Below are 26,305 nucleotides of genomic sequence, written 5' to 3'. Positions count from 1 at the left end.
ATCGTTACCCACAATTACAATTGATTCAAGTGCCGTGTTATTCTCTGAAAATGGTGATTCCAATTGCAAACTACATTCCGAAATTTCCAGGGTTTTAAGAGCAGCAGGAAATTTGCCGGTTGGAAGGGAGGTAAGCCTCTTACATTCCTCAATCGCCAAATAGTCAAGATGAGATTGAGATTGAGACTGATTTGCGTTGTCATCTTCCAACATCAATCCATCAGGTAGAGACAATAGATTTCCACACCTCTCGATTGTCAATTTCCTTAATGAGGTAGGCAACTTGAAGTTTCCCTCCAAGTACTTGAGAGAAGAGCAATATCCAATATATAGTTCTTCAAGAAGGCTCTGCTCGCTATCGTCAGTGTAAATTATTGGGAAACATTGAAGAGCATCACAATTTCTAACTCTAATGCTTTTTAGACTACATGGCAAGCCCATAGGAGCAAACGATACCAGACTTCCACATCCGATGATTTCCAATTTAGATACATGCCTAAGTCTGTGCAATCCACTTGGCAAACTCCCAATCAACTTAGGACAATTACATACAATAAGCTCCTGAAGATTAGGAAATCCTTGATCACCACCCATATTGCCATGAGACCATTCAATCCACTCTGACATTTCATCAATTTCCAACCTCTCTAGCGATGGAAATGACTCTACGCCATTCCCATAAAACTCACCACCTATGGTTTTAACTGCACCCAACCCATGTATGCGTAGCTCTTTGAGTAAGCAAAGTTGCCCAAGAGGGGGTAAGAGTTTGATCTGTTCACACTTCAACAGTTCTAAGGAAACCAAACGAATATTTGTCATCCAAGATGGGAATTCTGCACCATCGTAGGATGAAATGGTAAGCCTCTTCAAGTTTTGATGAGGTTCAAGTGATTCAAGCACCGACATGCGACTCCTACCATAATCATCCCTGCCATATAATTCAAGTGGTTCAAGCACCGACTCGTCATTCCCTCCATAATAATCCCATTTTAATGCCAATTCTTCGAGGCCTTGCTTCCCCTTTAAGCTTGCTAACTTTGCGTCTTGTACATTTTGAAGCCCTTCAATGGATAAACTGCCACGAAGATTGTTCAAGTTCTGGAGTTCAGCGATTGTAGCTCCATCCCCTTCTTGCACAATAAACTTGGATAAAGTCTGAAGATTGGTCAACATACCTATGCCGGATGGCAACTTCTTTAACTCAGGTGTCGATGAAATATCAAGATGCCGCAAGTTCACCAGATTTCTAATTTTATCTGGCAACTTCTTGAGTTTATGACAAGAAAACAATAACAAAGTTTGCAAATTAAAGAGACTACTCACCGACTCTGGAAGCTGTTCAATAAATGTGTCAGATAAGTTGATGAACCGTAGGTGTATCAAATCTCCAATTGAATTCGATAGCTTTCCCGTTGGGGAATCAGCAAGAGATAGCACCCTTGCTCATTTTGATTGTGTTAATAGCTCGTCCAACATCTTGTTTCCATAGACTCCCCAGCCAGAATAATAACCACCTCTTCGCCAAATTGTTCTCAACCTCTTCATTCGAGAATAGACTTCACATTCTTGCGAGTCTTCGTCGAAAGAAAAAGATGCATGACGGACACTTTCATACCTTGCAACCTTTGTCTTATTCTCATAATTATAACAAATATCTTCCGCAATAGTTTGAGCAAGATCACTTGTGAGATCATGCATCACAAATAATTTTGACTGAAAGAATGGTCTGAAATTACCGGTCGATGACTGAAAGAATGACCTTGATACCAAATCCTCAAAGTATTCAATTCCCAAGTCCTCCATCAGCGTCCCTCCAAGCGGATTTTGCAAGAAGCCTTCTGCCATCCATAACAAAACCAACTCATCCCTATCAAATTCATAATCCTTGGGGAATATTGCACAATAAATAAAACACCGCTTCAAATGAGGAGGGAGATCATTGTAGCTCAATTTTAAAGTCGGATGAACACTGTTCCTCGTTTTTGGAGAGTTCCACAAATTGTTTCTCAATACGCGGTCCCACTCTCCATGGCTTCGCTTATTGCGCAAGAGACCTCCCAATACTTTTGCAGCCAACGGAAGTCCATTACACCTTTTCACCAACTCCTTACCAATATCCTTTAGATCTGGGCGTGCATCGAAGCTATTTGCTCCCAAAGCATGACAGGCCAGTAACAAAAGGCACTCATCATCTGGCAACTCCTTCACCACATGGAAAGTTGAAACATCACCCATGATTGGTGCAACATTATTCTTTCGGGTGGTGACAACTATTTTGCTACCGGGTGCTACAGTAACAAAAGGTCCACGTAGTAGATCCCATTGATTGTAATCCTCTTCCCAAACATCATCTAGGATGAGAAGAAATTTCTTCTGAAACAACTTTTCTTTCAATTTTTCTTGAAGTGAATTTAAATCCAGATCCTTCAAATCATGGATCTCTGGATCTAGAGTACGCAGAATTGTTCTCGTTAAGCCGATAACATCAAAATTTTCAGAGACGCATATCCCATACCTTGATGTTGAAATTGTCTTTTACTGTAGAATCGTTGTAGACTAACTGAGCTTGGGTAGTCTTACCAATTCCTCCCATCCCCAATATTGGGAACACAGAAATGGAATTGTTACCGCCCTCATCCCTCAGCAACATCTGAACAATAGCTTCTTTTTCGTCATTCCTGCCATAAATATGCGATTCATCTACCAAAGAAGTTGTTGATGGCCTTTCTTTCTGCTCTTTGGACCTCATCCCAATAGCTATCGTCATCAGATTGAGCGATTGCTCTTGCTGTGCAATATTCTGCAATCGTTCTGTGATATCATCTATCTTGGATGCCATCTTGCTCTTGAATGCAAAAGAACAAGAACAAGAGGGTATGAGTTTTTGCAACTTATCTGAGCAAGAGGGTATGAGTTTGTGCAACTTCTCTGTGCTTGCGTGAGAATCTTTCATAACCTTGCGCTTCAAAGTTTCGGTGGCAAACTCATCCAATACATCTTCAATGTCATAGGCCAAGTTTTGAAGGTCAACAAGCCATATCTTCACTCCCTTATCAGTTAATTGCTTCTCTTCAGCATCCTGGAGCAGACCATTGATTCTCCTCAGAGTCGTCTCCCAATTCTTTAGGTCGGCATGGATCTTCTTCTTTGGAGCAAAATTGAGCAAATCACTAGAGCCCAACATTTTAAACAGCGATTCAACGGAAGCCGATACGAGTGCTTCAGCAACGACCTCCATTGTAAACAGAAGAAACAAAAGAGTTGAGTTTGAGAATGATGTTTCAGACAGAAACCTCACAAAATAACACTTATTATGTATGTGTCTCGCAATTCTTTCTGTTATTTTCCTTTCTCCTCTATGGTTTTGCTGAAAAGAAAAGAAAAGAAAAGCCATAACCTTGGAGCCACGCAAAGATTTATTCTTTGCTTTATTCTACTTTACATCTACCATAAACCCCAAGAATTGTGTATATTCCTTGCTAGCTTGAATTATTTTACCAATTAATTATTTTCTTCTAATTATTACAAAAAAAAAATGTAAAGTGAAATATAAAGTTTTGGCATTGAATCTAAAGCTGTCAGTGCTGTAATAATCAACAAAAATGCTAAGAACAGAGCCAAGAACAGAGGAGGGAGGAAGGAAGGCTAGACCTAGACCAGTAGTCCAGAAGACCGCTTGAAGTTGGCGGTCATGGGCTCAAGAATATTTTGAGATGGGCCAAAACGTTACGTATAGGCCCAATCTCTTATACTGCCTCTGATTTTCTTTTTCCCTGCCAAAATGAAGCAAACAAGAGTTATTGACAGCAGAATTGCTAGTTACTTGACCAAAATGAAGCAAACGATAGTTTCTAAATATTGTAGGCATTCAACTTAATTGCAGACTCTCATTAGAGGTTATTGTCATTTCATGTATGCATGAATTGATTCACTTTCTGGAAACAAAACTCTAAACATGCTATATGTGGATAACGTGTGCGTATATCTTGTCCATCCTCGACCACACCCGTTGCAAGAGCCCGGAGGTTGTTTACTTTTTTTGGATAATCGAGAACGACAATATACAATATTGTCGTTTGAACATCCAATATGAACTTAAACTCGTCCTAGGAGCTTGAGTTGTTTAATTTTTTTGGTAAAAAACTTGTCATTTAAACATCCGATATGAGTTTAAACTCTGGTCATCAGATTCGCGCGCACAAACATTTCCCATCTAACGACATGGTAAGTTGAGTCAAAGCTCAGTGCGTGGTCACAATAATATTGCTCCAAATGGGATCGAACTTGGAATCTCCCTGAGTCCATATGGTTTGACAAGGAGATATGCAAAAAGGCTATCACCCAAGTAGGGCTATAAAAATTTATCGACAAAACCGAACTGCTTGGTTAATCGACCAAGCGATCGGTTATTTTCAAACACTATTTAATGATAACCGAACAGTTAACAACCGAATAACTGACATTAATCAGTTAAATTTCTATCAAAAAAATAATCAAAACCGATGATTTACACCCCTATATCCAAGCGATTGATGGTGAGTTGTTTACCTTTATTTTTATGCATGAACTTGAAGATGTGTCATACATATTCATTTACAAAAATTTGAATGTTTAATAGTGGTCTATCTATTCACACAAACTCTCATCATTAATTCCACCACACAAGATCATATTTGACTAATCCTGCAATAAAAAAGGTTTTCCATTCTTTCATAATTAACATCAACAATAATTAATCTCCGATGCAGATTTTCTTATCAGAAACAGGGGCTTCGCAATTTACCCGGTCATCATGTTTTGTCATTAACGTCTAATTTGAGAAATTTAAGGATAATCAATGAAACAAAAGCACGCTAAATTATTAATAAGGTATGATCAGACCGACGCGTGTCTTTGAAACCTGATCCTTGCCGCCGAAGAATTCTTTGCGGTGACGGTTCGGCGATTCACACTAAGGGGGAGCCAACAGAATTTCAAGATTGGACGCCTAATCAATCGCCACCTTTTCCACCAACTATTGTCTTTCTCTCTCTCTCTATTTCGTTGCGATTCCGCATTCCACAACTTATTCGATCCTTAAGCGGACCCCGGAAATTATAAAAATTCGAAACTTTGAACCTATCCGATTCTTTTCTGGCTCCCCTTTCTTTCGAAATTCACAGGTATTGATTGGTTGTGATATTCGAATGGAAGAACATGTTCTTGTTTGGTTTTGTAGACGGGAATTTTCGGGGGTTAGGGTTTTGTGGGAATTTTTTTCCAGTTCGAGAAAGGAGATTGATTGATCATGCCTTTTCTTTCAGATTTAATTGTGGGAATCCGTTGTTATATTTAAAAAATTGTTAATTTATTTAGTTTTGTGGGGGTTGATTGTGATATGAGGATTAAGGATTTGATGATTATATTTTAAAAAATTGTTAATTGTTCCCAATACGCTTCTGGTTCTGCACTTTTTACCTTAAATGGCATGGTGTGGTAGTCATGTTTGGCTATTTTTGAAATGAAGTTTCAAATTTGATGATCGCTAGTTGCCATGTATTATTTTGGCTTCAACTGTATGAATCTCCATTTCTGGGTGATGTCATGACTCATATAGTTGATTTCAAAAATGATTCCACTTGAGTTTGGCAGGGTTGATATATTGATATAAAATATGGATGTGAGGTAATTGATTTATGTCAGAGTTCAGTATTGGTATAAAATTAAAATATCACTTCTTGAAAATTATGAGTGAGGCAATTTGTGACAGACAGATTCTGTTGTTCGTCTTCTTATAAATTTTGCATTCCAATAAGTTTTTTTTAACATTGACAGTGTTGAAATCATGTCAATGTTATGACTTTTTTCCTCATTTTTCTGGGGTTGTTTCTTGCAGTTCATAGGTCAAATTACATGTTAAGTGGTTTCTAAGGCAATTATTTGATAAGGTGAGTGCTACTAGCCTACTTGCTTCTTTAGCCTGAATTATTTACATCATGGTGTCTTAAACCTGATCGTGACTACTTGGTATGTTTCTGGTGATTTGAAGTCTTTGCCCAGTATGTAACTGTGCCAACTGAGCTTTTTTTATCATTGCAGGAACAGAATGATGACACATGATCCAGATCCAGATGTAGTTCGATGGGGTCTCCATCATATTAATGTTTGTGCAATTCCTAATGTTGGTTCAGGTGGTGCTGTTACACAATTTGAAACAGACGGAAGTCAAATTGGGTATATTAGTGAAGGTTATAATGAACCGGTGGATAGAAGTAGTGTGACACAGCATGAAAGAGATGGATGTCAATTGCGGTATATGAGAGATGGTTACGATGAAGTAGCATATACCAATGTCGATAATGATGTGGTCATAGCGCTTGCTCTTCAAGAAGAACTTTCACGAGTTGCTGCTGCTGAAGCATCTGGAGTGTATAATTCTGGGCAGGAATTCATCGTTCAACAGAACTGGATTTCTCATCATGGTGGGGAAAATAGTTCTGCTGTGTCATAATATTTTTTTATCTGCACTCCCTTTAATTCAGTCTAGTGACATTGCTATTGTGTAGGTGATGACGAAGATCAGCAAGGGAGAGACGGTCAATGGGAAAACCAAAAACAGGTAGATGAGCATAGGAAAAAGGAAGAGGAAAATAAGGTTTCCATCAAAATAAAAAGTGAAGAGGGTGGTGAAATGCGAATTTCTGGTCCATCTCTAAGTGGGCCAGAGGCATCGAACTCTGTTGACACCCTATTTGATTCATTAGACATAGTGGATGAGTCAGCTCTTGATGGTGAACTAGGCAAGAGGTTGAATGACATGGTCCCTGTTCCTGTAAGTAAAAAGTTTTGTGGGGTTGTATTATTCTATTCTTGATAGTGTGATGAGTGACTTGTTGTTTTGAGAAGGCTATTGTTGCAACAAAATTCCAAATTGGTAAATCAATTGATTCACATGAATGGGTGGATTGTTTTGCAGCATGTTCCTAAAATAAATGGAGAATTACCATCACCTGATGAAGAGATATCAGATCACCAAAGGCTGCTCGACAGGTCATTTTGATGGATTCTCAGTTTTCTCTTTCCACCCACCCTTCCCTCTTCTCCTTTTCAGAGATCACATTTGATGTTGGATGTTTGGTTTGTTTTAGATTGCAGTTATATGATCTGGTAGAGAATAAGATTCAAGGAGATGGTAACTGTCAGGTTAGTTCTCTTGATTCAAAATTAGATGCTTATGTAGAATTGCTCATGATTGTTCATAGTTATTGATTTTTAAACCTTTTCTTTGTTGGAAAAACATGTCTGTTACTGTTGAATATGAAGTTTTAAATCAAAAGTCTGTTTTTATAATTTTTATCAGAAGTTGCTAGTTCTAATTTTTGTTTTACCTATACTTTTTATGTTGCTCTATGCCAGTTTTCAAATAAATGGCAAATGAATGTTTACTGAATGCTAAAATATCTTTTAGTTTTAAGATTCCATTTATAATTACGCCAAAAGCTGATCGTGCCTTTGACTGCCCTTTGTACCATGTAAGCACTCAACTTTTTAATATGGTGATCTCTTGCAAAGAATTGGAAGTGTATATGATGGTTTCTTCTATGTTTAACAGCACGACTTATCAGTCCTTTTGTTGTTTCTGTGTAAATTTTTCACTTCACCTTGCTCAGGAGTAACTAACAATACTTCCTAAATCATGTTGTTTGCTGTCTAAAATGTATCTAGACAGCTTCTCTGTACTACTAAACTATTAAGTAGTCATTCTATGATTTGTGAGTGGCAATCCAAGCTTTCTGATATGGTGCTGCCTGATAGAATCCAAATCATTAATGGTTAACTTGTATCTATTGCAGTTTTGTTTAATTTTTGTTGGCTAATTCTGATCCATTTCTGCCTGAAAATCTTATTTGTATTTTATCTAAGACCATCCTTTTTTTTTTTTCCTGATATACCAGTTGTCCATCTTCTTAGCTCAAGATGTCTTATTAGTTACATACTTTTGCAGTTTCGATCTTTATCTGATCAACTGTATCATTCTTCTGATCACCACAGATTTGTGAGAGAGGTAATCGTTAATCAGGTTGGTTGAGTTCAAATAAGCTTTTTCCATAGAAGCTGAATTTGAGAGTCAATTTTAGGCCGTTGTCAAACACATCATTGCACATCTTAGCATGAAGTTTGATGCTTCTCTGTTGACCATTTTGATATGAGCAGCTAAAGTCTCATCCAGATTTGTATGAGGGATATGTTCCAATGGCTTACGATGACTATTTGAAGAAAATGAGCAAGTATGATCTTCTTGTCCTTTTTTTTGTTTTTAATTTTTTATTATTTACTTTCTACCACTTTGACTATGTCATTAATTTGTTTCTTCCTTAATTGGATAAACTAGGACTGGTGAATGGGGAGATCATGTTACATTGCAGGCTGCTGCAGATTGGGTACGAGCAAGTTAAAACCTTTATTTTATTGTTTGATTTGTTTTCTGATTATTTGGCCTTCTTGAGTGAATCCTGGCTATTCAATCCATTACCACTTAATACCTTAATCTTCTTCAAATATTTTGGTAACTGAACTTCACAGGCAGTTAATAAAATAATTTATCACATGAGCAAACAGGCTGACCATGTGCTTGAATCAGTTAATTTGAGCTTCAAATATATATGATAATGAGGATCCTCTGGTAGAAATTTTGCTTTTTTTCATGTTTTTATTACTTGGATGGAGAAAACACAAGTGGTTTTATGAGTTAGGGGCTTAGGGCTGGAGATAGTTATCCAGGATAAATTTCATATTAACTTCCTAATCAAAGAAAAATATATCTTTTTTTTGGCTTTGTTCCTGGGTACCATATAGGATGACGGTATAGATTAATACAAGGCGCGTTGCGCTATTGCTTTTACTCTGCCTTCATGGTTCTTTCATCATAATTTGGCTACTATTTATTTTTTGTTTATTTACTGGAAAACATATTCATCTGATTGGTAACGCAGTTTGGCATATAATTGCAGTTTGGTGTCAAGATATTTGTCATAACTTCATTCAAGGATACATGTTACATTGAGATTCTTCCAAGCATGCTAAAGTCCAAAAGAGGTAGGGTTTCAAAAGCTTTTTGTGTACATTAAATCCCAATTTCAATTTGGGGAAGGTTGACCGTTATCTAGGAACGAAAAAAAGCTCATGAAGGTAGGTATATTGTGGGAATGCAATCAGACTTCAAGCATTGCACTGCCTGTTAATTTTTTACTGCAGACCATTCTGCCTAACTGTGAAGTAAACCTCTTCTCTCTTAACAACCGGATGAATATTCTAATCCTCAATCAAGGAGGGGTTGGTGAGAGCTGTAATTAACTGTAGTTGATAGTGGTCCTTATCAGCTGTAGGTGTATTATGCTTTTGTATCGTTTTACCTGGTTATGAATTTATTCCTGGTTAGGCCAGAATGACTTGGCAAATATGATCACCTTGACTAGTATTTCACTTTTTTATTTTCTAGCCTTGTTGTGTGATGTCTTATTGACACTAAGTCTCAGATTTTTTCCCCTTCCCTTCCATACAGTTATTTTGTTGAGCTTTTGGGCTGAGGTGCACTACAATTCAATATATCCAGAAGGAGGTAATATTTGCAACTCATGTACACATAATGAAAGAATTAGATGGGATGCGCACAGGTGGAATTGCCACATTTTGTGTTTAAACTGGATTTTTCACCTGGTCTACTGTTGTTTTATCTGTTCATAAGAAAATCGTGCCTGAATAGTCTCTTGTATTCTGTCCTGATTCCTATTTTACGTTGATTTCTCTTTTCCATGTTGGGTTTGTAATTTTATATTCAGACTCAAATTTCTTATTTATCGTCGATTCATGTGCAGAGATGCCTCTCGTGGAGGAGAAGAAGAAGAAGAAATGGTGGATGCTTGGAGCTTAGGCATGTCATTTTGGGTTATCTGGTCTCTTGAAGAAATCCTGGTTTGTGATGGAGCATATGCCATTCGTCAGCATTCTTTCACTGATCGATGCTGCGTCAACTTCTGTAATGTATAATTGGGTCTTGTCTCCTTCGATCCATCCTCTGTATATAATCTCCCGAGGTTCTTTGAGTTTGCCTGCTATGGCAAAATGCAAATGCTTGGTATTTTCATTTTAGCAGTTCATAGGCTCTTAGGTATTGTAGGCATGCATTATATAGCATTAATTTTAACAATAAATAATTTCTCTCATTGTTGATTGAATGAATGAGAGTTTGATATAGCTCTTGCCTCTTGCACTTCATGCTTCCTTAGGGGATGGAAATCATGGAATGTGTTTTTGTGCCTGTGCTTTCTTTTCCTACTGTTCTGAGTAATCTTGATATAATGGGATTGGGGAGTGGGAATTACAATCTGGTGATAAGAATCATGGGCTCCAACTCAACAGTTGTGATAAATGGGATATCAGTTGTTGCCTGTTGTGATTCCTATCATTACTAACGCGACGAAGAAAACATGACATCTATGGTTCTAGCTTGGGACTTCTCAGGAGTATGAGGGAGACAGTCCTATGCACTTCTCTGAAAACGAACATATGTATGGATGATTTAGTAGAACGCTTACAAACTAAGCACCCATAAGTGTCTGCAAGTATTGTGTGGGTTTCTCACCTCCAGTTGTGGTGAGCTTCTCGATGGGTTTCTTGTAGACATGAGGATCTACAATCACGTAATGTCGAATGTAGAGGGGAGGATCTATAATCACGTTCTGCCCTTTAGATAACCCTACAAAGATCATACTAAGAACATACCATCAGTGGTGGAGATAGGCGGGTAGAGTTATTTGGGTTATTTTAACTAATATTATTTTGTCCGCTTAGTAGGTTATTTTGGTTTGTAATTGTTTATCATTATAGAAAGTGTGACCCCGGTAACAATGCATTCCAACTCCGCCACTGCATACCATGAAGTTCAATACAAGTGTGGTGCTAGTCACGGAAGTTCCAATTGGGATTTGTAGTGAGAGGGATTAGAGAGCTTAGAGAGATCTCAAAGTCCCATCTCTTTATATGGCAGGGACCCTATGTATTTATAATTTTATAGGGGTTTTGATCACGTGATAAGTATTTGAGCTCTGAGCTGACAATCTGTCACATAGACGGACTGACTATCCAAAAGTATCAAATTGGCACGTTTTGACAGTCGATGTTCAATTAACAGTCAACCTGTCACATAGATGAGTTGATTATCAAAAAATACCAAATTAACATGAATTGATAATCGGTGTGCAAATTAGAACACGACTTATCTTTTTGAAATATAACAAATAATTACGTTTGTGGTTGGAATCGAACCTTAGACACATATGTCTAACCCAATCGATTGTCAATCAAGTCAACTCTCGTTGATAGAACACGACTTATCTTTTTTTTTTTTTTTTGAAGGCCCACAGGCCACACACACGCTAAGCCATGCCCGAGGGGCATGAAGGCCACCACTGCGGATGGAAAACTACCCAAATCCCAAACCCCCTGGTGAGAATAGAACCCTGGACCTCAAGGTACTGGGCAGACGACTTATCTTAAATGTGATATTAACCCATAATTAGATGGTCTAGAAAAACCAACCCCAAAATATCAGCACGTGAGTGGTGAGCGGCATTACGTGCGTATACATACAAAACACGTGTATTAGTCGTTTAGAGAATCGAAGACTCGAAAGTATTATCAGTCGTTAAACGACCTTCATCACCCCAAAACCCATATTTCTCTGCACATCAAATCCTTCTCATCGAGTTGAAACCCAATCAATCACAAATACATACATTAAGATTTAGACCTGTATTTATATATTCCAATCCATGGGCTGCTCCTCTTCTCTTCCAGGTGAAACCCATATCCTCACTTTTCTTTTTTCAATCATTGCAGCTTTTAGGGTTTAATTGAATATCGATGCAGTTTTGATTGAGCTATATAATGTTTTCATTTCAAAATTGGCGATGGAATCGGTGGAATTGCAGGATTTCGTAATTGGTGTTTCGGATTTGGATTCTCGATTGAAAAGAAGCTATATTTGATTGATTGAATGTTTTCGTTCATTTGTGTGGTTATTGTAGATAGGAGTTCTGGGCGGTTGGGGGGCCTTAACAGTTCAGAGAGTGGTGGAGTGCCGGATGCAAAAAATCTACGTGTGAAGGTAAATCTTGGCCTTATCATTGACATAATTAGTTCATATGCAGAGGGGTGTTACGGCTCCCTTATTCATTTAAAGACTTCAATGCTCCTTTCGCAAGTTTTATGCTTGGATGTTATGGTGAGCTAGGGTAATATGAAACTGCACACAGTTATTTTGGATGTTATGGTGATTTTCTATCAACAGAAATGCTTAAGGTTGATATTACTTGTTCTTCTAAACAAGGCTCACTTTGGATGTTATTTTGATTATCTATCAACAAAAATGCTTAGGAGACATAAATGATTGTAGCAAAATACGATATTGTGAGCAATGGATGGGCTGCAAAAGAGAAAATTTTGGGTTGGACTGTGGAAGAAGATTTGTTAAGATACTAGAGATTGGTTTTTGCTTTGTTTCTTTTGGTTGTGTAAAGGAATGCAATGAAGTTCTTGTCTGATATTGGTGTTATTTTACCTCTTGAAATGGCAAATCCTTGATGCATTGCAATTGCAGAAATTATTAGGGAGGAGAGCATATTCGCCCTTTCAAAAAAATAAATCGCCTTTGATAAAACATTATCAACATGCTAATAACAGCAATGAACTTGTTCTACCTTTTAAACTGTTGCAACTAACCCTACCTTTGTTGTGGCATGCAGCTTGTTTTGTTAGGTGATTCTGGTGTTGGGAAAAGTTGCATTGTACTTCGTTTTGTTCGTGGACAGTTTGATCCAACATCCAAGGTAAGGAATGTGTTGTTTCTATTTACTACTCGGTGATCAGGATATGATGGTTTGTAATTCGCCTAGTAAGATTTGGCCAGTTATGATGTTTGAGAGAGGATTTTTAAATATTTATGAGCTATCCCTGACAAGTTCCCTCTTGTTTGTTGGTATCTGTAATTTCAGGTAACAGTTGGAGCATCATTCTTGTCACAAACAATAGCTTTACAAGATTCTACAACGGTTAAGTTTGAGATATGGGACACTGCTGGCCAAGAAAGGTAGCAACCACAAAAGCATGCTCCCATGCACACGTAAAAAAAGACCTCACAACCATATGAGCCTTGCTGCAGATTTCAGTAGAAGATTTTTGTTTTCTTTTTTTTATCTCGGGTTCTTATCATTGGGCCCTTCACTTCCTCTTCTACTATTACAAGTATTTGCTGGAGAATTCTAATTCTTTATTCTGCCTCATCCAGGTATGCTGCATTGGCACCGCTGTACTACCGAGGTGCTGCAGTTGCGGTTATTGTCTATGATATTACAAATCCGGATTCATTCAATAAAGCACAGTATTGGGTTAAGGTGCATGGATAGCTATGATATTCCCCCAAATCCTTAACTGCCCTTTGTTTTTCTTCCTTTTTTTTTTCTTTAGATTTTGATATGAAACTAAGATCCGAATCATTATAACTGAAAAGTATTGAGGAACTATCACCACTCATAATCCAGTGTGGAAATTAAATTTCGTGGTGCTTGAGAACATGACTTGTATTCATTTATACTACAAGAATTTGGATGAAGTGATTGGGGACGCTTCACAATTTTTTTTGTCCGTTTTTTAACGTATCTTATGATAGATGGACTGGTAGATGTATGAACTGCTTATGTATTTTTGTTTTTCCTCACTCCTTCTATGGTTGTTAACTTGTTAGAGTATTACAGGAGCTACAGAAACATGGGAGCCCTGATATAGTCATGGCTTTAGTTGGTAACAAGGCTGATCTTGATGAGAAACGCGAAGTGCCTGCTCAAGTGAGTCCAAGGGTCTCTACTTACTGAAATTAGCTTCTCTATGTATGGGAAATATTTATGACGTTTTTTTTTTGGTCTTGAAGGATGGTCTTGAGTATGCAGAGAAGCAGGGGATGTTCTTTATTGAGACATCTGCGAAGACAGCTGATAATATAAACCAGCTGTTTGAGGTATTAATGGCTCAGGCTTTCTTGTAGTAACATGGTTTTATTTGAACTAATTTCTGCTAAATCTCAGTTATATGCTCCTTTTACATATTTATATATTCTGAATTTTCTTGTAATGTGATATAACTAGGAAAGTCGTTGGTAGTAAATCTTATCCTTTAAATGCTTAGCGAGTCATTCATTGGAGGGTAAAGTTACAGTGTTACTCCTTTAGAAAGAAAAAAAAGGAGAAGAGGTTGTAGTGTTCCCCTTTACATCTGGTCTATTGAAAAAATTACAAGATTTTTAAGGTTTATATAAAGGAGAAGGGAACACAGTATCAAAGGGAAACTTTCAATCACAGTGTAGTGAGATGTAGGAGATAGATAGACTATCTACCTCTTCTGTGTTCACCCACTCTTCTTCTCTAGAAATGATGTCAATGCTTGATACTTGTGACATGTTCTCTTGTTCGTCATTATTTCATCTTTTTTGGTTGCTCTGTCTTTAAATATGTTTCTGAGGTTTCGATTTATGCTGTACAAAATGTGAAAAAGCAGAGCTAATCCTGCTTATTCTATGATGAGTTTGAAATCAGCAACCTCCTATCTTTCCCTTTCTTTTTCTGGTTTTGGAGAGGACGAGTCGGGGGAAGAGACTAGAAAGTTGGGAGTAGTCAATAGTCATGCTTAGTGTGCATTAATTGTGTATATCATTGATTAGAAGTTAATGCAAGTTTCAGCTTAACAATTTTGCATTTATGCCAGGAAATCGGCAAGCAACTTCCCCGCCCCTCCTTTTCGTGATCGCGTAGCCATGTCGATTAGACAACTTGGTAATGTTATGAGAATATGAATTCAGTATCAAGTTTGTGTATATTAAGTTGATATTTGTATCATTGATCTGCTTGTAAACTGGCTCGGCTTGGAAAGTGCAAGTGCGGATAGAACAATTCCAACTCCGCTAGCGGGTTGCTGTTCTAAAATTGAGAGAACAATATTTAACCTTTGTCTCTTGATATTCGAATAATTCTCACATATCGTCATTACTTAGTTAGGGTGATATTGAGAGTGCTAGCCTAGTATCACTAAATGAAATCCATAGAATAATATCATAAGTTTTCTTGGTAATCGAGAAACTACTTAGTCCAACATTTTTTGTACAGTTGAGTGGGGCATTTCGAGCCGTCATAACATGACGTATTATGTTGGCGTTAAATAAGATTGGCTCCAAATCTATTCGAGTAGGGGCTCAAAAAATGGGTCAAATTTACGAAATCAGGATTTCACAAAGAAATATTTGGATTGTTTGGTTTGAACTCTCGAATTTGGGCATGGTAGCCCGAAGTCTGGGGAGATAATCAACTAGCATATAACAAGTAGTTGGATAAACAATATAAAAATGAGAACAAACAAGGGCTTGGGCCAGGGAAAGGAGATTTGGCAGTGGCTTTGGGCCTTTGGCCAGGTCTAACTATCGCGGGACCCACAGAAGCCCAACGTATATGTCACAAATGATATGTGTGAATATACGACGGACAGTTGGGCGAGGTAAGCAGGCGCCGTGCCGTCCACGTGATGAAATATTCTTCCACGTCAGTGTTGATGGTGACATGGCGTTTGCGCGTTGGTTGCCGATGAAAGAATTATCGTCTTGACAAGTTGCTGGACCGAGTTGGTTGCCATGCCAGAATTATTCCATGGGGGTGAATTTGTGGGAGCAATTTTTTCCTTTTAAAAATATATGTGTTTTGATCGGGTTTATATGTGTAACCACACATTTTTGTCCCACATAAAAAATTAAATTCATCACAAAATGAGACCGATGTTTTGAGTTTATATCTTCAGTCCAAATTCTTTTATATTTTTTTCCATGTTCAATTTAATTTTTTGTTTGAAACAAAAAGAAAAAAGTTGTTAGACTCACAAACTCGATCAAAATATATCCATGCCTTCTAAAAAATTTTTTTATACCCCAATTCTTAATTATAGCAGGGGCGCTGTAAAAACATTACAACAAACCTCGTCATCCTATTCTTTGTCGACTTCTTGTCAAGTTGAGCGGCTTTAATTGCCTCAATAAAATTTGCACAGTTGGGTATTATTACCATATTTATGTTGTTGTCACTTATGCTCCCTAGTTTGATCGTTCCAGTTAATTGCTCAATAAAATTTGCACTGTTGGGTATTATTACCATATATATCTCATTGTCATTTGTTAATTAGAAAATTTTTATGTTCCCTAATTTAACTGTTTTCGATTGCATAATATGGATGTGCATAGGATAAACTTGTATATTGTTGTTGTGATAGATTTAAAAAAAAATATATGTTAATAGTATTCCAAATAGGTCAAACCCAATTAAATACAAAACAAGACAATCAATTACAGTTATTATGTTGTACATGTCAATGTGACAGATTTCACTCTAATTTTCCACAAATGCAAATATAACTGAATGGAATAGAAAATTCCATCACAGTTTCTATTTCATTTGAAGGAAAGGTTAGGTTCTATCAATGGAGCTTTGCGCAATCTGTTTATTTTCCCGTTTTGTGTTTTAGAATTGGTCAATCAGAAAGACATATGAAAATCTCTCTTATTATCCACAAATTCTCAATTTCTAACATTCAAGTTTCCTCCTTTGGTTTTGGTTTTGGTTTCTCACAGCTGGGTTTGGTTGACCGACATGAGTTTAACAGAGGATTCGGTCACCGAGTTGGCGAATCAACTGATCGAATTGGTGAAGGGGATTTCTGGGTTGCCTGAGTGCAGAGGAATTTGCAAGAAGATGCATGGGAATTTGGTCCGGAGAATCAAGCTGTTGAGCCCTCTGTTTGAGGAATTGAAAGACAATTATGGAGCTCTTAAAGATGAAGATGTTCGAGCACTTGAGGCGCTTAGGGTTGCGTTGGATGCTTCCTTGAGGCACCTGGAGGGGGTCATCGATGGAAGCAAGTTGTATCAGGTATATCGATCGCTTTCAATTTTCTGTTTGGTTGGTGAGAAACGGAAGGGAAAACTGAAAGTAATATTTGGGTTCTTATGTTCTGTGATTTTTCTCTTTCCATCTGGTAGATTTTGGCCTAATTTGCTCCATGTGTTCGTCTTCTGATCAATTTATTGCTATTATTTCTCTTTGTAATCAATCTGATCCAGATATAAATTATATGCAAAATCGTCGGTAGTTTCTTTAATTGAGAGAAGAAGAATTTAAAAAATGTGGTCTTGTAACTTCTTTCTCTTTCAAATTTGCAGGATTCTAGCTTAAAAATGCCCAAAGAGGCTACAACTTGAATGAATTTAATGATCGGGTTTTTTTAGAAATCAGTTGTGTATCTCAGACGTTTTGGAATGAAATTAAAATCACTCGAGTGGAGTTCAAACCCTTACTAGTTTGATCTATCACTCCTTATAAAATTGATTTGCCGACATATTTACTAAGCCAAACATTGGTTATCCAGGATAAAGGAAGTGTGAACCATGGTGGTGCTAAAACCGACTCCTGATATAGATGCTTTGCTACTGAAACTTTGTGTTATCTCAGATGGTACTTACTACAATCATGTATAATTATAAATATGAGCACAAACCACTCGCATCTCTTGAGAGTGAAATTCGCAAGCTCTAAATCTCCCTCACATGATTTTACAAGTGTTCAAGAATTCATAAAGAATTTGGAATCGTTTGAGGTGAATCATGGTGCAGCAGTGCAGCTTGCCTTTTCTTCTTAGATCAGACGTCGTTGTGTGAGATACTTGTTTTCTGTGGTTGTAACTTATAAAGCATACATATAGAACTTATTGAAGTTAGAGCAAACCCACCCTTATTAAATTTCATTTCTTCATCTTCTTAGCTCCTGTTAGAAAGACATTGTTTTTTAGTTGATAGTCAAATTTCGCACATTTACAGTAGATATATGGATATACCCCTCACATTTTCTCAGGTATGTTTTATCCTTGAGTACAAAAAGGATGGATTGTAATAACTTTAAATTAAATGGTCTAAGGGAAGAAAAATGCAAATGAAACTAGTCATAAAAGATCCATGCTATGTTAACTGCTGAGACTGGCTTATACTAGTATTTTTTTTTCTTCTCATTCATCAAGTTACTGATTTTGAATATCAAAGGTTACTAATTTACTTTTTTGAGGAAGTCATTGAGCGATTAGAGTTATTGAGGCTGATGTAATCAATGTTTACGATGTTGAAGGCACTGCAGAGGGACGCTGTTACAGATCAATTCCATCATATTACGGCACAGATTGAGGCAGCATTGAATAAAATTCCTTATGATAACCTTGATATGGCAGAGGAGGCTCGAGAACAGGTACTTCTACGTCCTGATTGATGTTTGCATGTTTCCTTGGAAATCAGTCAATATTTCATTTGCATTTTAGTTATTCTCTTAGTGGATATAAGCTTAGACAGATACCAGTGCGTAGTTTCTACACAATCACAGTCTGTGTTTCTTTTAATTATCAGATTGAACTTGTGCATGCTCAATTCAGAAGAGCAAAAGAAAGACTGGACTCCCCTGATTTGCTACTGGATCGAGATTTAGCCATGGCTCAGAAAGAGAAGGACCCTGAACCTGCAATCCTAGAAAGACTTTCAGAAAAGCTGCAACTTAAGACCATCAATGCTCTAAAGAAAGAGTCAGTTGCTTTCCATGAATTGGTTATCTCAAGTGGGGGAGAGCCTGGGGATTTTATTGAGAATATGTCATCCCTTCTTAAGAAGCTAAAGGACTATGTTCAAATGAATTACCCTATGGCTGACATCTCCGAGGGTGAAAAGGGGTCAGTTAAACACAGATCTCCTCTTATTCCGGATGAATTTCAATGCCCTATTTCTCTTGAACTTATGAAAGATCCTGTCATTGTCTCTACTGGACAGGTAAACTATCATTTGGTTTCTCAATTCATAATTTTTGATACGCATTGATAGCTGTTAGTCATCAGAGTTCATGATATTCTTTTGCAGACGTTTGAAAGATCTAGTATTCAGAAATGGCTGGATGCCGGGCACAGGACTTGTCCCAAAACCCAGCAGACGCTGTTACACACGGTCCTGACACCTAACTATGTCTTGAAGAGTTTGATTGCTTTGTGGTGTGAGAGCAATGGGATTGAGCTACCCAAGAACAATGGAACCTCTAAAAGTAAAAAAGCTGGAGGCCATTTCTCAGACTGCGACAGGCCTGCTATTGTTGCATTATTGGAAAAATTAGCGAATGGAGCTACCGAGGAACAAAGAGCTGCTGCGGGTGAGTTAAGATTACTGGCAAAGAGAAATGCAGACAATAGAATATGCATTGCCGAGGCGGGAGCCATCCCACTACTCGTAGAGCTACTGTCATCCACTGATCCTCGGACCCAGGAGCATGCTGTGACAGCCCTTCTCAACCTTTCTATAAACGACAGTAACAAGGCAACTATTGTAATTGCAGGAGCAATACCTGATATTGTAGATGTGTTGAAAAATGGCAGCATGGAGGCAAGAGAAAATGCAGCTGCAACCCTTTTCAGTTTATCTGTTGTAGATGAGAACAAGGTGGCAATTGGAGGAGCTGGAGCGATTCCAGCTCTCATAAAATTGCTCTGCGAGGGGACTCCAAGAGGAAAGAAAGATGCTGCCACTGCTATCTTCAATCTTTCGATCTATCAGGGAAACAAAGCAAGGGCTGTTAAGGCTGGCATTGTTCCACCACTGATGAGTTTGCTGAAGGACGCAGGAGGTGGAATGGTAGATGAAGCATTAGCAATTCTTGCCATTCTTGCAACCCATCAAGAAGGGAAGATTACAATTAGTCAGGCTGACCCAGTTCCTGTCTTGATAGAATTCATACGGACCGGTTCCCCTCGCAATAGGGAGAATGCTGCAGCTGTATTATGGTCACTCTGCACGGGCGATCCGCAGCAGCTGACAAAAGCTAGGGAGCTTGGTGCAGAAGAGGCACTGAAAGAACTGTCAGAAAGTGGCACTGAGAGGGCTAAAAGAAAAGCTGGAAGCATATTAGAGCTCCTTCAACGAGGTGACTTGGCTGTCAATGTCATATAGTTCATTGTCATATTTACTTTAGTTTTGTTCATTCACAATTGGAACTGTAGAGCAATTTTTCAATGGTAGAAGAAGGTAGTGGTAATATAGATGGGAAAGGTGTACATAAATAGCTAATATGAGAAGAGCCAATGATTGGTGAGTTTCCCTCACTGAAATGCCAGAGAACTCACTGGCTCTTCTGCTTTATTAGTTGGTTCAGCTTATGGGAGGACTTGTTATAAGATATTACCTTCTGTGTAACTTCTACCTGCCTTTATGACACTTTCTGATAGTTTTAGATGGAGATTGGAGAGTAACTCAGTTAAAACCTGCTTTCATATCCTTATGGGAGGACTACTTGTTATAAAAATGCTTGATAGCCCCATTTATAATCTCTATTTTACTCCTAAATCTATGTGAAGTATTGAATGTTAAGAGATCCTACATGTGTGTTTATAATCAATGATTATCCCATATGTCACATGGATTGGAGGAGATAAAATGTCGATCATAAATTGAGGGTTTATAGCATTGCTCTCCAAATGGTATTACCTGATCAACCTACAAACAACCTTGTTTAAAGCCAGAGTTTGCAGGTGATATGTTGGAAATTATAAGATGGTTATCTGTGTTCTAAGTTCATCATTGGAATTTAGACATTGTTTGGATCGTCCATGTTGGGTTTGACCCGGCCGGGCTAACACATATGAGGAGATAATAATTGTCAACCGAGAGACATGAAGATGATAATGCAAATGACCACCTAGGTGATACCTTATTGATAAAATTTTCTAGGGTTAAATTTATTCGATCGCTCATATGGAAGAATGTGCATAAAGAAATTTATATGATGTAGTTCTCAATTAAAAAAATAACCATTTTATCAACCATGAAATTGACATTTATAAGACATTTGTATAGACAAAATATATAAGACATTTCCTAAACGATTATGAAATTGTTGCTGCAAGAAAAGATTTCAAGCCAACGAGAAATTTGTGAGGAAAAAAAAAAACGTTGTCGTTTTGGTGACTCGAGATTCTCCACCTTTGATTAGGGTATAATAGGGAGACTGCCGTACTCGGAGATTGGTGGCCGACGAGAAGCAGCAGAAAACACTTCCATCGGGATTGGTGTGAAGAGTGCCGTCCGGGAAGCACCGGTGGAGGTTTTTGGTGATCTCGAAAATTTATCAAGGTGAGTTCTTTCTGGTTTTCATCCTTTCGGTCTCGCCATGTTCAGTTATCAATGGACCAAAAGACTGCAATTACTGCTAGTTCCATTAAGAGATTCGACTACCCATTCGAGATTTTTGAACAACCATCAACCTCTCACTATCATCAAATCGTTTTCGTCGAGTAATGAGAAGAATTCAATAGCTTGCCAGGAAGATAAAACTCTGCCATTTACTGTGTCTTACCTCGTCAATTCATTCGGATTTTCCTTAGAAACTGCTAAATTATTGTCGAAGAAAGTCCATTTTGAGAATTCTGAAAGACCAGATTGTGTCGTTCAATTTCTCAGAAATAATGGGCTCACCGATGCCCATCTCTCAAAACTCGTCAGGTCGTTCCCAACTGTGCTTTTAGCTGACCCGAAGAAGAGAATCTTGCCCAAACTTGAGTTTCTTAGATCGATGGGTGTTTCAGGAATCGATCTGGCAGATGTGGTCTCTTTTGGCGGGAATATCTTGCAGCGTAGCCTGGATAAGAAAATCATCCCCTTTTATAATACCTTGAAGAACTATCTCAAAGACGATGACAAGATTCTCCGTGTGTTGAAGTGTAAGAGTTTTGTGTGTGGTAAGCCTACATTGCTTGCTCACAATATCTCAATCTTGCAACGGCTTGGAGTTCCCAAATCATCGATTACGTTCCTGCTTAACTATCATCCCAGTGTACTGTGTAGCAGTGATGAAAAGTTTAATAGAGATGTCGAAAAGGTTGTGGGATTTGGATTTGACCCTTCCAGAACTACTTTTGTCCATGGACTTAATACACTTTCTTCGATATCTAGAGAGTCCTGGGAAAATAAATCGGGCATTTACAGGAGGTTGGGTTGGTCGGAAGATGAGTTCCTTTCAGCTTTTAGAAGCTTTCCAATATGTATGGATTATTCCGAGGAGAATATTACAAGAAAAATGGATTTTTTTGTGAACAAACTTGGTTGGCCTCCTGCAACTGTTGCTAAATTACCATATCTTCTGGGTTTCAGTATGGAGAAGAGGATAATCCCTAGGAGTTCAGTGATCGAAATTTTGATCAATAAAGGGTTAATCATGGAAAAACCTGCTTTGTCATCTTTGTTAACTATTTCTGATAACAGATTTCTGGATAGATTTGTGGTTACATATCAGGAGCAGGTGCCGCAACTGCTTGATATCTTTCAAGGGAAAGTGAAACTTTTCGAGTCCAACTTTAAATCTGAAGGGATATCTGGGGTTAAAGTTAAACCTTTTTAGAATGAAGGATGTCAGTGTCTTCTCAATTGCATTCCATTTTATTCATACTAATTTAAGATCTCAGTGCCATTGACCTTTGATGAATATGGGAAATTGACTTCCTTAGAATCTCTAGCCTAGCTCTGTTGTTGTGACTTGTGAGCAGTTTCGTATGCTCATTTTGAATTTCTCTAGCTCTTATAGACCTCAAACATTTTTAAAAGTCCTTAGTGCTTAACTTGTGGATGTATTCGAAGGTGGCGACAACCTATACTTTGATGATGGCATTGTTTTTCAGTTACTTTTTCTGCCTTGCTGTTACATATTGCATCATCATATCATCCCATCTCTGGGCAGGTTTGTAATTAGATTCGTCATAAAGTGCAGCAACTGTTTGATTATCTTCCCAGGCTGGTCAGTGAATTTTCTTTGGTAAAAGCTTTCTGGATTGGTTTGTGGTTAGATACCAGGAGCAGGTGCCACAACTGTTTTGTATCTTTCAAGGGAAGTGAAACATTTCAAATTTTGCTGTGAATCTGACGGGATATCTGAAGTTTAACCATTGTCGCCTGAAGTGTCTCAGTTTCTTCTCAATGCTAATCATTCTTGCTGTTGATTTGTATTGAATGTGAGGAATCTAATCACTCAAAATACCGTCTTGGCTATGCTGTGACTTTGTGAGTAGTCTTGTTTGTTCTCTCTCTTCTGTAGGAGAAATCTAATTTTTAAATATATGAATGGCTCATGTTGATCTAACAAAAGCACGCCCATTTCAGTGAATGGACCAAGGTATCGACAACAATGCCGTTGTTTATGAGCTTTCTGACATTATACTTGAACCTTATTTCAATTTTTCGGTCGTCCCATTTCTGCTGTTCAAAACCCCTTTCCATGATATTTGGATAGTGTTGGAGATTTTTGAAAGCAATCCTCACCCACTAAGATGTATTTCGCAATTATTATCAAAAAAATTTATATATTTATTTAATAAGCCCGATCGATTGATTGGTTAAATTTATACTAAAAATTCGGTGAGAAAAATCGATCGTAACCTATGGTTTACACCCCACTCTAAATGAATTTATAGGAGAAAGGGTAAATCAGTTTTGTTTACTCGGGGCATGTCATAAATCCAACTTTTAGATACTCAAAGATTTAGGGCAATAGAAAAACAGAAATGGTCTTTAATTATTTTTTTTCTTCATGAAAATTGAAAAACAAGAGTATCCTACATATATTATAAGATATTTCTTAGACGCTTATGAAATTGTTAATGCAAAAAAAAAAAATAGTTTTAGCAAACGAGAATAATGTGCTGGAAAAAACGATGTCGTTTTAGTGACTCGAGATTCCCCCACCTATGATTAGGGTAATATCGGACCGCCGTCCTCGGAGATTGGAAGCCGACGAGAATCAGCAGAAAACCCTTTCATCAGATTGGCGTAAAGAGTGCCGTCGGGAAGCACCAGCGGAGATTGGTGGTGATCTCTAGGTGAGTTCTTTCTGTTATTCATCCATTCTGTCTCACTATGTTCAGCTATCAATGGACCAAAAGGCTGCAATTACTCCTACTTCCATTAAGATATTCGACTGCCCATTCGAGATTCTTGAACAACCATCAACCTTTTACTGTCATCAAATCGTTTTCGTCGAGTAATGAGAAGAATTCAATAGCTTGCCAGGAAGATAAAACTCCGCCATTTACTGTGTGTTACCTCGTAAATACATTCGGATTTCCCTTAGAAACTGCTAAATTCTTGTCGACGAGAGTCCATTTTGAGAATTCTGAAAGACCAGATTGTGTCGTTCAATGTCTCAGAAATAATGGACTCACCGATAAGCATCTCTTAAAACTCGTCAGGTCGTTCCCAACTGTGCTTGTAGCTGACCCAGAGAAGAGAATCTTGCCCAAACTCGAGTTTCTTAGGTCGATAGGTGTTTCAGGAAGCGATCTGGCAGATGTTGTCTCTTTTGGGGGGAATATCTTGGAGCGTAGCCTGGATGAGAAAATCATCCCCTTTTATAATACCTTGAAGAACTATCTCAAAGATGATGACAAGATTCTCAGTGTTTTGAAGTGTAAAAGTTTTGTCCGTGGCAAGTCTATGTTTCTTGCTCACAACATCTCAACCTTGCAACGGCTTGGAGTTCCCAAATCATCGATTACGTTCCTGCTTACCTATCATCCCAGTGTACTGTGTAGCAGTGACGAAAAGTTTAATAGAGAGGTCGAAAAGGTTGTGGGATTTGGATTTGACCCTTCAAGAACTAGTTTTGTCGATGCACTTAGTACACTTTGTTCGATAACTAGAGAGTCATGGATACGTAAATCGGAGATTTACAGGAGGTTGGGTTGGTCGGAAGATGAGTTCCTCTCAGCTTTTAGAAGCTTTCCAAAATGTATGGATTATTCCGAGAAGAATATTACAAGAAAAATGGATTTTTTTGTAAACAAACTTGGTTGGCCTCCTGCAGCTGTTGCTAAATTACCATGTGTTCTGGGTTTGAGTATGGAGAAGAGGATAATCCCTAGGAGTTCAGTGATCGAAATTTTGCTTAATAAAGGGTTAATCATGAAAAAACCTGCTTTGTCATCTTTGTTAACTATTTCTGATACAAGATTTCGGGATAGATTTGTGGTTACATACCAGGAGCAGGTGCCGCAACTGCTTGATATTTTTCAAGGGAAAGTGAAACTTGTCAAATTTTGCGGTGAATCTGACGGGATATCTGAGGTTTAACTATTTTTCGCCTGAATCTTCTTAGTTTCTTCTCGATGCTAATGATTCTTGCTGTTTTATTTGTATTGAATGTGGAGAATCTACTTCCTCAACATACCGGTCTTGTCTATGCTGTGACTTTGTGAGTAAGTCTTGTTTGTTAATTATTCTATCTCCTGTTGTTTTTGTTCTAGAAATCTAATTTTTGAAATATATGAATGGCTCATGTTGATTGAACAAAAGCATTAAGCATGCACATCTCAGTGAATAGACCAAGGTACCGAAAATGAGGTTGTTCCTCGGCTTTCTGGCATTCTACTTGAACCTTATTTATTATTTTCGATGGTCCCATTTCTGCTGTTCAAAAACCCCCTTCCATGATGTTTGAATATTGTTGGAGATTGAGAAAGCAGTCCTGTGAAGGGATATAATTGTTTTGTTAGTTACAATTTTAACTACAATTCCCTTGAAAAATCTGGTTGAATCATTGTTTTTTTTTCTTTTTCTTTTGAAAATGATGTATTAGAATTTAAGAGTTATGAATTAGCGTTTGGATGATCTACTAGTTTTCTGCCTGTGGCTATTCTGTCGCAGCCCTGTTGAAGTTTTGTGATGCTAGCTGATGACATTGACAATGCAGCTTGGGATCGGCTGGCTGATGCCTGCTGCTTGCTGGTATTGGTGTTGGGCTTGGTGGGCCCTTCCTTTGGGCTTTCCCTTGCAGCCCTGCATCGTTCTGGGTTTAATACTGGGCTCGACCCCCCAAAGAGTTCCTTGGGCATAATTTCTTTATATTGGGAGTCTGTCTTTATATTGGGAGTCAGATGATTTTGACTAACATTGGGTTGGGTGCGGTTCTTGGGCCGTGTACGATCCCTGCACATCTGTACCCCAAGCTTCAAGTGGGCTCTCTTTTATGGCCTACCCATGGACTAAGTGTCTAAGTTACTGACCATCCCCCATTAAGGCCTCTTCTTCGTCTGGCCCAAGTTCTGGCTTTCAACCAAGTGTGGGCTCCTACCGGCTCCTGCTATCCGGGCTTCTTCTTGGGGCAGGTTGGTCTCTTCTCAT

The 26,305-nt window shown here is 38.1% G+C and overlaps 5 protein-coding genes across 8 annotated transcripts; 4 read left to right on the top strand and 1 right to left on the bottom strand.

Moving 5' to 3' along the window:
- Positions 1-14: 14 nt before the first annotated feature.
- Positions 15-3,241, bottom strand: LOC119981245 (putative disease resistance RPP13-like protein 1). Its single transcript, XM_038824300.1, has 4 exons — positions 2,519-3,241; positions 1,619-2,427; positions 144-1,441; positions 15-70 (listed from the first exon to the last, which is right to left on the bottom strand). The coding sequence occupies exons 1-4, from the start codon at positions 3,239-3,241 to the stop codon at positions 15-17; spliced, it is 2,886 nt and encodes a 961-aa protein (XP_038680228.1).
- A 1,546-nt stretch (positions 3,242-4,787) lies between these two features.
- LOC119981504 (OVARIAN TUMOR DOMAIN-containing deubiquitinating enzyme 9-like) lies at positions 4,788-10,256 on the top strand. 3 transcript variants are annotated; one of them, XM_038824654.1, is made up of 12 exons: positions 4,788-5,165; positions 5,879-5,930; positions 6,082-6,464; positions 6,549-6,814; positions 6,959-7,032; positions 7,131-7,185; positions 7,988-8,047; positions 8,197-8,270; positions 8,375-8,423; positions 8,994-9,078; positions 9,545-9,601; positions 9,858-10,256. In XM_038824654.1, the coding sequence occupies exons 3-12, from the start codon at positions 6,089-6,091 to the stop codon at positions 9,911-9,913; spliced, it is 1,152 nt and encodes a 383-aa protein (XP_038680582.1). In that variant the 5' UTR covers positions 4,788-5,165; positions 5,879-5,930; positions 6,082-6,088; the 3' UTR covers positions 9,914-10,256. The 3 variants fall into 3 exon arrangements, with proteins under 3 accessions (XP_038680582.1, XP_038680581.1, XP_038680580.1); XM_038824652.1 differs by having other exon boundaries at positions 4,792-5,165; positions 7,988-8,062; XM_038824653.1 differs by lacking the exon at positions 5,879-5,930 and having other exon boundaries at positions 4,789-5,165; positions 7,988-8,062.
- Positions 10,257-11,655: 1,399 nt separating this feature from the next.
- On the top strand, positions 11,656-15,081 carry LOC119980481 (ras-related protein RABF1-like). The gene is made up of 8 exons (XM_038823186.1): positions 11,656-11,838; positions 12,069-12,148; positions 12,786-12,869; positions 13,035-13,129; positions 13,328-13,433; positions 13,794-13,883; positions 13,967-14,053; positions 14,797-15,081. Exons 1-8 carry the CDS (start codon positions 11,814-11,816, stop codon positions 14,833-14,835), a joined length of 606 nt encoding a protein of 201 aa, XP_038679114.1. The 5' UTR covers positions 11,656-11,813; the 3' UTR covers positions 14,836-15,081.
- A 1,299-nt stretch (positions 15,082-16,380) lies between these two features.
- Positions 16,381-20,470, top strand: LOC119981086 (U-box domain-containing protein 14-like). 2 transcript variants are annotated; one of them, XM_038824085.1, is made up of 5 exons: positions 16,381-16,534; positions 16,700-16,997; positions 18,243-18,359; positions 18,515-18,928; positions 19,016-20,470. In XM_038824085.1, the coding sequence occupies exons 2-5, from the start codon at positions 16,719-16,721 to the stop codon at positions 20,090-20,092; spliced, it is 1,887 nt and encodes a 628-aa protein (XP_038680013.1). In that variant the 5' UTR covers positions 16,381-16,534; positions 16,700-16,718; the 3' UTR covers positions 20,093-20,470. The 2 variants fall into 2 exon arrangements, with proteins under 2 accessions (XP_038680013.1, XP_038680014.1); XM_038824086.1 differs by lacking the exon at positions 16,381-16,534 and having other exon boundaries at positions 16,549-16,997.
- Positions 20,471-23,801: 3,331 nt separating this feature from the next.
- LOC119980490 lies at positions 23,802-25,542 on the top strand. Its single transcript, XM_038823197.1, has one exon. The coding sequence runs from the start codon at positions 24,044-24,046 to the stop codon at positions 25,253-25,255; it is 1,212 nt and encodes a 403-aa protein (XP_038679125.1). The 5' UTR covers positions 23,802-24,043; the 3' UTR covers positions 25,256-25,542.
- The last annotated feature ends 763 nt before the right edge of the window (positions 25,543-26,305 follow it).

Source organism: Tripterygium wilfordii, chromosome 16, assembly GCF_013401445.1.
Source record: "Tripterygium wilfordii isolate XIE 37 chromosome 16, ASM1340144v1, whole genome shotgun sequence".
NCBI lineage: Eukaryota > Viridiplantae > Streptophyta > Magnoliopsida > Celastrales > Celastraceae > Tripterygium > Tripterygium wilfordii.
This window is presented reverse-complemented; position numbering and strand designations above follow the sequence as displayed.